The following is a 15,099-nucleotide window of genomic DNA, read 5'->3' as shown; positions in this document are numbered from 1 at the left end:
CTTGCCTTAAACGTGCACTCGTCGGCGATATCTTGTCCAATCCATTCCAGAGCACGACTTGACGGCGTGCGGCAACCTGGTCGTTTACAAAGCTTAGAACGTCACGTTGGTTAGTTACATTTGAGGGAAACGCGTAAACCCACTGCTTGAAAATAAGTTATATAGCGTTTTTGTTCCCCCCCCCCCATATCGAAGTAGAAACTGGTGAACACATTAGCGTAACGATAGAATTCGCCGTAGAGATTTCTGCTGTTTAAAAAGCTCAAATGAAGACCACGTTTATCAACGGGGTTTCCTCTTCCCCCTCCATGTCGCTGGGTCTGCTGGTGACCGAGAACGCCCTGCACGTCCAGCCCGATACTCAGGAGGACCGCGAGGAGCTGGTCCGTCCCGACACTCCCGACCGGGACACACGCTTGAACGGCTACCTCTGGTGCAAAGAGTTCCTCAATGGGTCCTGGGAAACCCTGGCGGAGGACGACTTCGAGATCACCGTCATAAGGTGAGGTCGGGGCGATGAGAAGGCCCTTCCTTAGCATTGTGACCACCGCGGCTCTCAAATGAAATAGAATTGACATGTGTCATACTCGTTCGGGTCCTTGTGCTTATATACCCTTTTTTAAAATCTCAATTTTGCTTGTTTGGCGCGACCCTGTTACAGATAAAATAATTACTGCCGAATAAATCATTATTAAATTGCACGTATATATTTATTTGAATATTAATTACAGAAGCAGGTCTGAAAATCATTGCTAATTTTTGTTCAAGAGTACATGCTAGCTGACTGGGATGCTGCTGTGCTGACTGGTCAAGAACAAAGTTAGCTGTATAATATAAACATAAAAAAAAAAGAACCTTTGATAGCAGTCTTTTTCTGCTATACGTTGGTACGTTAGCTTCTGTCGAGTCGGCAGGCGCCTATACGTTCCAAGGGTAGAATCGAAATTGCCTTTATTTGCCAACTAGGTCCAAAAAAAACACACGCCTTTCACTAAGTGACAGTGATACCCTTTGCAAAATCATAAATTTTAGGGATGCGGAAAGGAATTCCTGCAATCCCCCTTTTTTGGGCGTCATTGGGAAAACTCCTACATCATCCTCCATATAGTTTTGTTGGATTAAAATGTTTTTGAAGAATGGCTGCACTGTTTTGGAAGTTTTTGCTCGGAAAAAATAAAATGATTTAGTCGAAGGAGAGTATGAATCTGTCAGGTACTTTGAAGAACTGTTAGTTTATGTACTAAAGGTACCCGTATGAAAAATGTCCCCTAATTTGGTGCGCACTCAACGATTTGTTTTGTGTCCGTCAAAATTGGTTGTGATCTTGTGAATAGCAGCTGTATTGCATTTGCAAATGCAGGCATGACCGTTTAATAAGAGACATCTGGGCATTTTTCTATCAGAGAGTCAAGGTTTCAGTCACACAGTGCTAATAATTTACATTGATTTGTGGAGACGTCAATTTGGGCTGATTTGTGACATAAAACGTGGTTTATAATCCTTATCAGATTTTTACAATCTCGGGCTCATTTTATTGCTGGAGGACCCCTTCATCCAGTTATATCATCTATGTTGATATACAGGTATTTTGAAAAATATTGTAACATACACATGTAACACCTAATATGAGTAACATGGTTGCATTGGTTTGAGTGACAAACTCCATTACAGCCAAAAACACTGAAAAATATAATAAAAAGAAGAGAGGATTTACCTTAAGTCTACCCATAGTCAGAGAAATTGATGATGGCCTTTCTGCTCAGTCATATATAATTCACTTCCCCCCCCCTCCTCTAGAGCAGTAATTTCCAACCTTTATGGAGCCAAGGCAGATATTTTACAATTGAAAAATCTCACGGCACACCAACAAACAAAAATGTCACAAGGTGGACACATTAATTACTGTATGTACTTCCTGCCATCAAATAGAAGACCATTTATTTGTTCGGTCTGTCACTATGCCTCACTGGCACAAATAGATGAATAAAGAAGAATTATTTATTGGAAATAAAATGTTTTTTGAGCAAGTAAAATTTGATAATTTCCCACAGCACACCTGAAGAGCGCTCATGGCACACTAATGTGCCCCGGCACACTGGTTGAGAATCACTGCTCTGGAGTCTAATGCCAACATCAGACTACAGGATTTTGTCCCCGATATTGGCCCAATTAGCTGTAGCGGGCGATTTCCCAGATCGGACCAGACATATTTTGTCGGGAATGACAAAATGTCTTGTCGTGTGAAATAATCCACGACGAACGATCTGGCCTTAAGATAGCCCTACGATGCCAAAATAAAAAAAAAAAAGTCTAGTATGTTAGATTTTTGGGATATCTTTCGTGTAGTGTGACATATCGACAACTCTCCGACAGGAGTTGTCAGGATTGATTATTGTGACCGGCGCGTCGCCTCCAGTACTTGCTGTTGTCTACATACTTGGTTGCCGTTGTCAACATTTATTCACGCGCACAAACCAATGTTTACCGAAGCTTTAGAGAATGATTTGACAGAACACTGGGATGTTTACGTACAAACGTTAGTGCTAGGACTAGCTTGCTATGCTACATAACGTTTTGTTGCCTATTTGTGAGCAGTATCGTATTACAAGTACGTGAACAAGCAATCCTTGAATGGATAGCCCAAAACGTCATCCCCCAAGCACCTGTAGACACAGCACATTTTTCCCCTCTTTTTGTTCTTTTTTTACTCAACATTGTTACAGTGATCCATTGTTTGACAACAACTTCTTGTCGCCATGGTAGCGGTTGTATCCGTTTGCGATGAAATGTGACATGTTTTCTGGTCTCGCCTTTCCGACTGTTTGATTTGACAAGCTAAAGCCCAGCGATCGTAAAAGACGGTGGTATCGGTATACACATCGCGAAGTGTTGCCACTGTCTGACCAAGATACGGCAAGGTGTTATGGCAGTAGTCTGACAGTGCAATCGTGAAAGGCCAAATTTGTTTTGTAGTCAGATCCAGGCATAAATGGCTAAAACTGTTTCAGTAACAGGGTTGTGTGTATGTTGAGAGACAATGTCAGAGCATTACTTATGCTCCGACATTGATGATTTAAAAAAAATAAATGTTTGAATAATTACAAGACAAGAAAATCATACAAAAAATGATTTAAAACTTATTTGATCAGGTATCCTATGTTTAATGGGTAAGTTGGTCATTAAGTGGTAGGTCCAAGAGGGGGGGAAAAGCCATTTCAAGAGCTATTTGGTATTTTCAATTATATTTAGGGATCACTTTTACTGCAGCGCCAGTTACTTTTCGTCTTAGGACAACTAGTTTTCTTACTGGATGCGCCTCGTAATGTAACCCACCCATTTATCCAGGCTTAGAGCCAGTGACTGGGTATTGGAACACTGGCTGGGAATCGAACCCGCACAATCTATTTGAAAGGAACAGCATGAAAGCAACACGACTAGTCCAATTTCAGCACTATTCTATTTAATCTCATTGGAAAGAAAGAAAGAAAAAGAATGCCGACTGCTGGATGTGGTTTGGCACTGCTTCTGCCCTATTGCAGAGTTGCAATTGGTTCTTTCTTTTTGCATTTGTCATGCTGACTTATTTATGTGTCTTCCAGGGGTGGGTTGAGTAACAAGCTCTTCCTGTGCAGCCTCCCAGAGAGTGTGGATACTGTTGGGGATGAGCCAAGGACCGTTCTGTTGCGCCTTTATGGGGCCATCCTGCAGGTGGGAATCTTTTCTATTGTAATTTCTCTAACAGCTCATGGCTGTCTTTTCACTACACAGTCAAAAGAGAGATAAGCACTTCCCAAGGATGCATTCTTTTGTTAAGAGTCGGCGTGCACCATGGAATCTTTTCTGCTTGCTTGTTTTTAAGACGAACAATCAATCAGAAATTTAAAGTAATGCACAGATTTTTTGTTAACGTAATTTGCATGAATGTTAACTTGTCTGCGTTTAGGACAGATGCGACTGTTGTATTTTGCTCAAATATTTTGTTGCTTAAGCCAAGACAAGAAACTAACAAAAAAGGTGGTTACTATAACTATGTGTGAACACAGAGAGAAGAGGTGGAAGGGCTTTGTGTGCGTGTGTGTGTGTGTGCGTGTGTGTGTGTGTGTGTGTGTGTGTGTGCGTGCGTGCGTGCGTGCGTGCGTGTCTGAAGGTCATAGGCTGATGATAGTGCATGCATGCGCAGTGATGTCTGTCTGTGTTTACGCACGCCATTGTCGTACATAGTGATGTACCCCCATGGCTGTACATGCATGTGTTCTTTGCCGTAGGCTTCCCAAAGGAGCGTGCCTTGGGCACTCTTGTTCCCTGTTGAACCCACCAAAAAACACGGTACAGTATGAGATCTCTGAAATCTCAGACTAATGCAAAGACGAATTGCACACTCATGTAGCGCAACCCTGACTGCCAACACTAATATTTTAGTGTGGCGAGAGAACAAAGTGTTAAACCCCCGTCCTGTCTTTTTCTTTTCCCCTCAAAGTATCAAAGTGATTGTACTTAAGCAGTCACCTGGAACAACTTTTGAAACGCTTTCAAAGCTAGGGGTGCTCACAATGAATCCGCAAATTCTCAGCTGAAAAAACAACAACAAACGTCATGTGCATGTGTGCAACTTGGCCTATTGTTACTCCAGTCAGTGCTCAGAAGCATTTAGGTACAGTTTTTGACACAGCCTCCACTGTTACTGCTGTCAACTGAACGACAAAGTTTTTGAAACCATACATGAGACACATACTGTAGTATGGCCTTTGAATTTTTTAAATATATTTTTAACTTAAATAGCCTTCTGTTCATCCATCCATCCATCCATTCATTCAATTTCTGTACCGCTTTATCCTCGCGAGGGCGTGCTGGAGCCTATCCCAGGTATCTTCGGGCGAGAGGCGGGGTACACCGTGATCTGCTCGCCAGCCAATCGCAGCCTTCTGTTCATTAGTGTTAAAAAAACAACTAATTCAAGTCCTTATTTGCATATTATCCTTTCCTTGCTGCTGAATTGCTAACTTCTCAAGTTGACTTTCACATTTGTTGCTGTTATTTCCCTATTTGACACATACCACCTGCTTCCACAACAAGCCACTTGCTTGCACCTGTGAACAGACAGACAGATTTAAAAAAAATGCTTTTATATTTAGCTGAAACTTGAGCCCAGATGTACTATGTACTATTTGTTCATATATGAACCAAATAAACGAGCACTTGTTTATTACCTCGCATCGAGATTTGGGCAGAGTTGAGTGACACAGGAATTTTTATTATTATTGTCAAGTGAGGATAAGTGGTACAGAAAATGTATGGATGGATGTTTATGTGCAAATTTTCTGCACACACACAGCTACATTTTAGCTAGACATGATGTGCTTTCCTTTTTCTTTCTGTCTGTCTTTCTGCCCTTGAAGTAGCAGTACCCACAGGAAGCATCGTACGCAAATATACTATTAGCAATAATTAAGATTTCCAAATAATAATACTAACCGTTGAAACATCCCTACACTTGAGTGATAAGCATTCAAGGACTAGTGTTTTTCTGAAAGCTGGTACTTGTTTGAAGCGCTGACATTTATCTCCAGCCTCAAAACGACTGAAAACAAAACTCCATCCCAATAGGTACAGCCTTTAAGTTAATCACGTTCAGTCATTAAGCCATTTATCATGGGTGTGGCTAATCATTTCAGGCTAGATGAGACCCAAACTAGTTAATACCTGCTGGCAATGCAAGTGCTAATGGGTCTAATCTAAACTTGGCTTTTACTGCCAGAGATTTCAGAGAGCAAAGACACTGTGTCCTTCACCAAGGTAACGGGAGCCATTTTCTGCAAAACAGAATCTAATTTTAGGAATTACTGATGTTTAATCAAAAAGCCAATACGTTTAAGTGAGTCTGATTTCATTGCCAGTGTGCACAGGTACTAATGATTAAACAAACTTTACTTGCGCAAGAGATGGCGTTTCTCGGCAATGAAAATATGTGAGTGGAATATTGTACCAAGAGTAAATTAATAAATTAGAGGGTGATCTTTTTAGCCCATCTTAAGTCAATATAATCTTTGGTTGGGTCAGAAAACACAACCCCATGTTGCGTCTTCAGTGATAATACCTTCAGTCGTCTTTTTTTTCTTACTGTTGCATTATGCCAGAATAGTGATTATTCCTCCCCCAAAAAATGTGTGTTTGTGTTTTTTGAACTCATACTGTATTATATGCACCATGGGCATGGCTTGGTTTGGATGCTCATGGATGGCTTCTCATGTATTCATGGATAGTTCTTTCCTTTTCTTTTGTTGATAGATGTCCTGTAATAAAGGGGAATCCCAACAGTCAAACAAAGAGAATCACTTTCAAGTAAGTAACAGATGATTGTGCCAATGTACAGCATGTTCCTATGCCCATTGACTACCCGTTCAACACTTATCGTCCAATGTGTCTCTAAATTCTCAGTTCCTTTGTTGGAGTGTGGTGGCATTTTCGGGATGGAACTCTTGTCTTAAAATACCTACCCCTCCAAATTCTCAGTTCCCATCTGGATTGTAGTGGTATTTTTTAGATGAAACTCTTGTTTTTGGAAGTCATAGAGATGACTTTGTAACCCTTTGGGTGCTTGTACTTACGTTCAACAAACTTTCCTGCCTTGAACGCCTGTGGAGCATGACTTAGAGCTCCCGGGAAATGTGACGGTGATGAACAATGTTAAACTCCAGCTCAGACAGCTTGAAATGAATAAATCAGTATAGTATTTGTCAGCCAATCATTTTTAACGGGTATGAAATTCCGTTCAGAACAACAGGCAGTGGATGACTCATCAAGAGTTAAGTTATTTTTGAAAGAAGCCCCATGAATGACCTCAGTTGCACCCGCAAGCCTCACAATGACCTCTTAGTCACAAAGACCTCTCACATTGTGAGATTGAATGACAACCCCCTCCATCATGTGATCGAAATGAACTCATTAGATTGTTGCCTTTCTAAGCGCTCTACTGCTTGACTGGCAAGAGCAGAATTTTCCGTTTTATTTACCCTTGACCGAAATTAGCTGAACAAAGGCCGCTGTAATATGTAGCTTGCATTACTAACGTGGAACCAATCCAAACATGTACATTATAAATTGGTTCAAAGAGGGAGCAGGCAGGGCCTGGCAAAGCATGCCAGCAACTCATTTGTGCAACATCCCAGTTGGGGCGTTTCAGTGCTTTTTTCAAGGCCTGAACACTTAGCAGCAGATTAGCATCTCCCCAACAACTATTTCCTTTGTCCTTGTTTTGGTGGTCTGTAGTGAGATTCAGGACTGCAACCCTCCTGTCCCTGAAGCAAAGTCTTTAAAAGACTGAGCCACAGCTGCCCCCCTGTTCTAGAGATAACCTAACCTTGATTGTCTACAGTGGGTCTGGTCCAGGTAAATCCTATTTGGCTTAGAAGGGATGACACTTCTTTAATCCCCTTGAGGTTATTTCAGACCACTCTGCAATGAAGTGCAGTATCTGTTACCACTTTGTTTGCTATAGATGTAGAAAGACCCTGCCTGTGTTACATAACACAACTTCTTGTTCTTATTTGAGGCCTTATCAATCGTTATTTGACCCAAATTCAATAACTTTTAGGTTGTCAAATTCTAGTTCAGATCAGGTTAATGTGTCAGATAAAATGTAGTTATCTTTACCTTTACTGGCTTATTGGCACACATTAGGGGACAGATAAGTATTGAGGTTGCGGGAGCAGCTGTCACTAGCTCACAGTGCACCTTCTGAAACACTCTTAAGGCCAGTCATGTAGTAATGTTGTAGCATGGCTATATGACACAAGCTCTGTTCCCAGAACCTAAGTCAGCTTTCAGACTAGCTTGCATTGACTTCCAGTATAGGAAATGGTATGAGGAAGGTGCAGACTCCAGTAGGAATGATAAAGTCCTCTGTTTGACATCCAAATTGTGACTTGATGACAAATATTTTTAATTAAGACTGACATAGTTCTAAAATGTAGTATAATCTTGTCTGTAGGAAGGGAAAAAAAACCAGACAAGAGTATTTTTGTGAAGCCTTTTACGTTGTTGGAAATTATTATTATATATTATTTGTTTTGGCATCACCTCATTTTGCCTGAACAAACAAACTTAACACTAAATATATGGTGGATACAGGAACAAGTAGGCCAAACTATGCTTAGTGGACAACACTTGAAAGATGGGACATAGCACAGTGCATTATAATTGTACAACTCACTGAAATATTTTTATCTTTTGGCTAACGGATGGGTGGTATGATTTATATGCCTACAGTAAGATGATTATGATGAGATATTCGATAATATACACTCACTGGAGATTTAAAACCGCATGTGATCGGCCCATGCATAAATTACAGTATTACATAAGAATGGGGAGCTTACTCTGCAGTGGCAATGAGGAACATTTGCCTCTGATACGCAGGTATATTTTTTTATTCACAGTGTCTAAATTGTGTGACTTCTTGTGCTGTTCTATTGTGTGTCCTGAAATAAACGGTATGTACGGTACATTACAAATAAACAACTGCTGTGATTGGTTATGTGTTTCGTTTTACTCAAATACAACCTATGCAGCAGAACAAATAACTCGATATATCTAAGTTGTATTTTCATTCATTTGATGTTCAGTTGTTTATTTTAGAGTAGGGACACAGTTCTTTGTAATGCAATGCACCCATATATTAAATCTAGATCAAATACAAGTCATTAACATTTACAACTGCAAATTTAATCTCTTAATACTGTGCATAATCTTTATGGAATCATTTCTGATTGAACATTAATATACATCACCTTCCCTAATATCATTGTTAAGGACATACTGTATATGTTGTCTTTGTCAAAATCTTGGTGGTGGTAAATGGGTTGCTTCATATCTACAGGCTGTTACCTCTGGATCATTAGCAATTACTGTACTACCACAGAGTACTGTATATTATACATTTCACTGGCATCAGGCAGAAACCTCCAATCTCAAAACCATTCCTTTTCTGGAAATAAGCCATTAAAATTGCAATGTCAAAGGGAGCAAGTTATTTTCAACATTTTGTACTGGTCAATAATTTGTAAAAACACATGGGAACAACCCAGTGGTATCAACTTTTGGAAAATAAATAAATAAATACATTGACCAAATTTGGACATAGGAGGTTTCAGCCCGCCGCCAGTGATTTCTACCTTACAGAAAATGGAAAGGTTAAGATGTATTGGTTATTGTCCTCTTGCTGCAAGTGATTCAGTGTAAAGGGATTTGGCATGTCATATTGAGGGGCTCACAAAGCGAAGCCGTTTCCTGCAAGGCAAGGCATCTTCCTGCTGGACAGTACATTCCTTGGCTGGTGGCCAAAGACCCCGGTAGTCATCTCTGTGTTCTGCCTCTGCAGCCATTCATCTGAAAGTTGTTCACTGCAGTCTTAAAGGGGGCAGCGTTTTTTTTACATTGCTAATTGCTACACTGTCTTTGCTATGGGTTTAGCAAAAAAAATAGTTTTATTTTCAACAAGAGTGGTGACAACAAAAGCTCAGACGACATCGCAGTAAGTAACTTTGTTTGAATCAAATCAGATGGGAAATAAAGCTATGAAGGAGTTGGGGCAAAACCAAGATGCAGTTTTTCCCCGTTATTCTTAGCTCTGTGGTGGATTTACCGTAATTTCTCGTGTATAATGTGCATTTTTGACCCAAAAAACTTTCAAAAGTCAATAGTGAGCATTATACATGGGTATAGGAGAAAATGAAAAAGATTTTCACATTTGATCAATGTATGCCGCCATCTAGAGGTTATGAGAAATTTTTACATTTTCATTCTAGTATGCCACCAAGAGGTTATGAAAAAGGTGTAGACTACACTTTCATTCCAATATGACAGGGGTACATATGACTGCATATATGTACAATTGTGCTCATACGTTTACATGCCCAAGGAGAATTTGTGAAATGTTTTTTAAATTTTTTTTTTTTATAATTATTTTTTTAATACGACTGATAACTAAACAACAACCATCATTAATTTCTTCATGGTTATGTTTTGTTTAATGATAATGCTTTCCTGAAATGCTTGACAGTTTAATTTGACTCCCATTAAAATAAAATTAAATGTGTTTCGCCTGGTCCTTCATGTCAGAATAATTCTTTGAAAAAAACTAACAAAATACAGACAATACTTAATGTTTTGATCATATGGGTAGGAGCAAAATCATGCATTGTGAAAATGTATTATACATAGGTAGAAGGGTTTTCCAGAATTTTGAGGTCAACTTTGGGGGTGGGCATTATACATGGGTGCGCATTATACACGAGATTTTACGGTAATTATGTGTTGAGGTGAGAGATTTGTGTACAACCCCAATTCCAATTAAGTTGGGACGTTGTGTTAAATAATTTGTTTGTGTTTGCAAATCATGTTCAACCTATATTTAATTGAATACACTACAAAGACAAGATATGTAATGTTCAAACTGATAAACTTGATTGTTTTTAGCAAATAATCATTAACTTAGAATTTTATGGCTGCAACACGTTCCAAAAAAGCTGGGACAGGTGGCAAAAAAGACTGGGAAAGTTGAGGAATGCTCATCAAACACCTGTTTGGAACATCACACAGGCTAATTGGGAACAGGTGGGTGCCATGATTGGGTATAAAAGGAGCTTCCCTGAATTGCTCAGTCATTCACAAGCAAAGATGGGGCGAGGTTCACCTCTTTGTGAACAAGTCCGTGAGAAAATAATCGAACAGTTTAAGGACAATATTCCTCAACGTACAATTGCAAGCAAGTTGGGAATTTCATCATCTACTGTCCATAATATCATCAAAAGGTTCAGAGAATCTGGAGAAATCACTGCATGTAAGCGGCAAGGCCGAAAACCAACATTGACTGACCTTCGATCCCTCAGGCGGCACTGCATCAAAAAACGACATCAATGTGTAAAGGATATCACCACATGGGCTCAGGAACACTTCAGAAAACCAGTGTCAGTAAATACAGTTTGGTGCTACATCCGTAAGTGCAACTTGAAACTCTACCATGCAAAGGAAAAGCCATTTCTCAACAACACCCAGAAACTCCGCCGGCTTCTCTGGGCCCGAGCTCATCTAAGATGGACTGATGCAAAGTGGAAAAGTGCTCTGTGGTCCGACAAGTACACATTTCCAATTGTTTTTGGAAATTGTGGACGTCGTGTCCTACGGGCCAAAGAGGAAAAGAACAATCCGGACTGTTATGGATGCAAAGTTCAAAAGCCAGCATCTGTGATAGTATGGGGCTGTGTTAGTGCCAATCTCATGGATAACTTACACATCTGTGAAGGCACCATTAATGCTGAAAGGTACATACAGGTTTTGGAGAAACATATGCTGCCATCCAAGCAATGTCTTTTTCATGGTCACCCCTGCTTATTTCAGCAAGACAATGCCAAACCACATTCTGCACGTGTTACAACAGTGTGGCTTTGTAGTGAAAGAGTGGGGGTACTAGACTGGCCTCCCTGCAGTCCAGACCTGTCTTCCATTGAAAATGTGTGGCGCATTATGAAGCGCAAACTATGACAATGGAGACTCCGGACTGCTGAACAGCTGAAGCTGTACATCAAGCAAGAATGGGAAAGAATTCCACCTACAAAGCGTCAACAATTAGTGTCCACAGTTCCCAAATGTTTATTGAATGTTGTTAAAAGAAAAAGTGATGTAACACAGTGGTAAACATGACCCTGTCCCAGCTTTTATGGAACGTATTGCAGCCATAAAATTCTAAATTCGTGATTATTTGCTAAAAACAATAAAGTTTATCAGTTTGAACATTAAATATCTTTGTAGTGTATTAAATTAAATATAGGTTGAACATGATTTGCAATTCATTGTATTCTGTTTTTATTTATGTTTAACACAACGTGCCAACTTCATTGGAATTGGAGTTGTATTATTGAGCTAAAGGAAGAAAGATGAGGCTGTCTACTTTGCTTCAGGAGCTTCAACAGTGATTGCTGCTGTCGCCGGGCCAAGGCTTCTTGGAAGTTTTAATCCATCTGCTGTGTTTCCCTCACAACTCGGCAACAGGCGAACCCAACTAACCAGCAACCACTGCGTATTTCTCTTCCATTCCCTTTTCTCCCTCTTTCTCCTCCATCACCTTGTTTCTATACTTCACCCCATTTCAGACATGCTTTTTAAAACTAATATCAGCCTATCTCATACAAAAGAAACATTTTGTATGAAGTATTTTCTTCTTGAATGACTTACTTGATGACTCTGTTAGGCTGATATCTCACAAAGTCCCACGCATGTCAATTTTGAATTTGCTCCATAGCGATGAGAGTCTTCTTGAATTTGTTTTGAAATAAAGTGCCCTGTCGTAGAAACTGGAATAAACAAAATATATGGTCACATTGCTAAGCAAACTTTAAATTCTTTATGGTTGCCACAAAGAGTCACTTGCATCATTTGTTTTAGCGTAGTTTTTATGCAAGATAAGGGGATCTTGTTTTTTTTTTCTTCCAGATCCCTGAATGTCCTGTTTTTGTTTTCCTTATGCGTCATTGTTTCGGTTGCTCATTAGGGCCATACTAGACAGCTTCAGCTGTTACTTTACTTATGGTTATTGCGTGTCTGTTTTTAGGGGGCAGAGGCCATGGTGCTGGAGAGTGTGATGTTTGCAATCCTGGCAGAGAGGAAATTGGGACCTAAACTCTACGGTATTTTTCCTCAGGGACGACTGGAGCAGTATGTGCCTGTAAGTTACTATTTGTTGCTAACATGTATTTTAATGGAAGAGACCCATGCTTGTCAGGAGTGTTATACGTTAACAATCTGGCAAATTGATTTTAAGTTTCCCGATCAGTTGGATTGTTGTTAGAAATAATGTAAATTTTGTCTGATTTCGTTTGTTATAAAAAAAATACACACTGACTACTTTTTGACCACTTGCGCAATCTAATGATATTCCAACACCAGAACTGAATCAAATATTTTGCCTTACAAAATGCTGTTTAGATTGACACACTGTCACAGAAGTGTACTGTACATTTAACATGTTTATTATCATGTAGTTTGCGGTAGTGTACAACTGTGCTTCCTCATACGAAGAGATGTGTCGTATAGTTTGGTTAGCTCATTTAGAGAGTCACCGCTTGTATTCATTCATAAAATTGTGTGGATGGCCAGTTCATATTCAAGAGAAGATAATTTCATGCCTTTAAATAAATTGTACTATGTATTGGCAGAGCCGTAAGCTGGAAACCTGTGAGCTGAGTGACCCAAGCATTTCGTCAGAGGTTGCGCAGAAAATGGCCAAGTTTCATGGAATGAGGATGCCTTTCAATAAGGAGCCCAAATGGTTGTTTGGAACCATGGACAAGTAAGTTACAAAACTTATATTTTATTGTTCTACAAGTCTAACATTTTCTTTTTCTCAAATTCTATTTGAATAAAATTCAAAACAAAAAAAAATCTAGAAACCCTGTTTGAAATAAAATAATAGCAAAAGTTTCCACAGCCACTCCAGCCAGTCAGTCCAGGGCCTACTGGTCTGACTCATTGATGGCCACTTTGCAGCAGATGTCCGTGTGCCTCGCTTTGAATTGAGAATCGTCCCTTCACTACGTACCTTCAAACAATGCTTTGATTACATCATGAACTTTGTGGAAATGGTACAAACAGCATTGTCTTGATAGCAAGTGACAAATTGAGACGATACTTTAGATTTAACTGCACTTTGACTACACTGTTGACTGGATCTTGTTTTATGTAACTATACTATAGTTTAGGCTTTACACGATCAGGATTTTTGGAACCGCTCACCGATCCGATCACAAGATGGAGGAATGTGTCCATTTTAATGACCTGTTCATTTACTGTATATACTTGTGTACGTAGTTGCTCAAAAAATTATATTTACAATAAATAATGTATCTTTGTTCCTCTATTTATGCCAGTAAGGCATAGTGACAGACAGAACAAATGAATGGTCTTCTATTAGATGGCAGGAAGTAAATACAGTAAATAATGTATCCACCTTTTGTGCCATATTTGTTTGTTGGTGTGCCGTGAGATTTTTCAATTGTAAAATATGTGCCTTGGCTCCATAAAGGTTGGAAATGACTGCTCTAGTCAGATCGTGTATTCTAATCAGTCAGGTCAAACAAACATTACATGACAGAAATAATGGGTGCTAACTTACTGTAATTAAATTACTTTTTTTAATTAAATTACTTCACCCACACCGAAACTTTAAAGCATGATTCGACAGAACGGCGGCATGTTTACGTACAACCGTTCGTGCTACCACTAGCTTGGTAGGCTACATAACATTTTTGTTGCCTGCTTGCGAGCCATATCGTATTAAAAGTACGTGAACATACCTCAAGGAAGCCTTAAATTAACGTCCTCTCCTGTCCTGAGCACCGGTGACCACCAACATGCGTTTTTTTCTCCCCATTCTGTTCTTGTAATACAGTCGGCGCAATCCACCCTTGTTGTCGTCGCCACGGTAACGGGTGTATCCGGTCGCATTTGAGTTGACAAGATAAAGGTGAATGATCGTAAAAAACGGGATGCAGAGTCTGACATAGTGCAATCGTGAAAAAGCTAATTTGTCTTGTAGTCTGATCCGGGCATTACGTGTTGTCTGTTCCACAAGGCTGACGTGTATTTTTTAAATTTAATTTAATTCTTTTTTTTTTTTATAAATAACTTTATTGTCAGATATTTCCAATACTATGTCAAAAGACACGCGACAAGGCTAAAAATAAACTCTTTGGATTCAAATATACTGTGCACGATGGCGACGCAGAGTAAATGTCTTTTGCAGAGCCAATCAATGACGTCATTGATCGGATCATATCGGCCGATACCGATCAGCCTGATAAAATCGGAGTAAAGTCTACTATATTTGTATTTTTTATCTTGGTTAAAGAAGGCTATGGGTATATCATTCCAGTAGTTTTCCTACTTGCCGTAATTCTGGAATATTACTTGTCAATTTGACTGGTCAAAAAAGTCCCGTAACCTCCGATTCCACATCCTGCATGCTCTTTATTTGCAAGTCCAGTTTCCATGTTTATACAATGAGTCAAACAGACTACCACTTTTAAATCACTCCAAAGTCAACATCCC

General features: G+C 39.6%; 1 protein-coding gene across 2 annotated transcripts in view; it reads left to right on the top strand.

The window, feature by feature from the left end:
- Nucleotides 1-4: 4 nt before the first annotated feature.
- The window catches only part of chka (choline kinase alpha), a 28,125-nt gene continuing 13,030 nt past the window's right edge, over nt 5-15,099 (top strand). Inside the window, exons 1-5 of one of the 2 annotated variants that reach the window (XM_061677288.1) lie at nt 6-502; nt 3,600-3,708; nt 6,286-6,339; nt 12,605-12,718; nt 13,209-13,342. In XM_061677288.1, the coding sequence (XP_061533272.1) occupies nt 267-502; nt 3,600-3,708; nt 6,286-6,339; nt 12,605-12,718; nt 13,209-13,342 (647 nt within the window). In that variant the 5' untranslated portion in view covers nt 6-266. Of the gene's footprint in view, nt 503-3,599; nt 3,709-6,285; nt 6,340-12,604; nt 12,719-13,208; nt 13,343-15,099 lie in introns of both variants that reach the window. The other variant, XM_061677289.1, reaches the window with a different exon arrangement.

This window comes from Phycodurus eques, chromosome 5 (genome assembly GCF_024500275.1).
Source record: "Phycodurus eques isolate BA_2022a chromosome 5, UOR_Pequ_1.1, whole genome shotgun sequence".
In the NCBI taxonomy this organism is placed as follows: Eukaryota; Metazoa; Chordata; class Actinopteri; order Syngnathiformes; family Syngnathidae; genus Phycodurus; species Phycodurus eques.
This window is presented reverse-complemented; position numbering and strand designations above follow the sequence as displayed.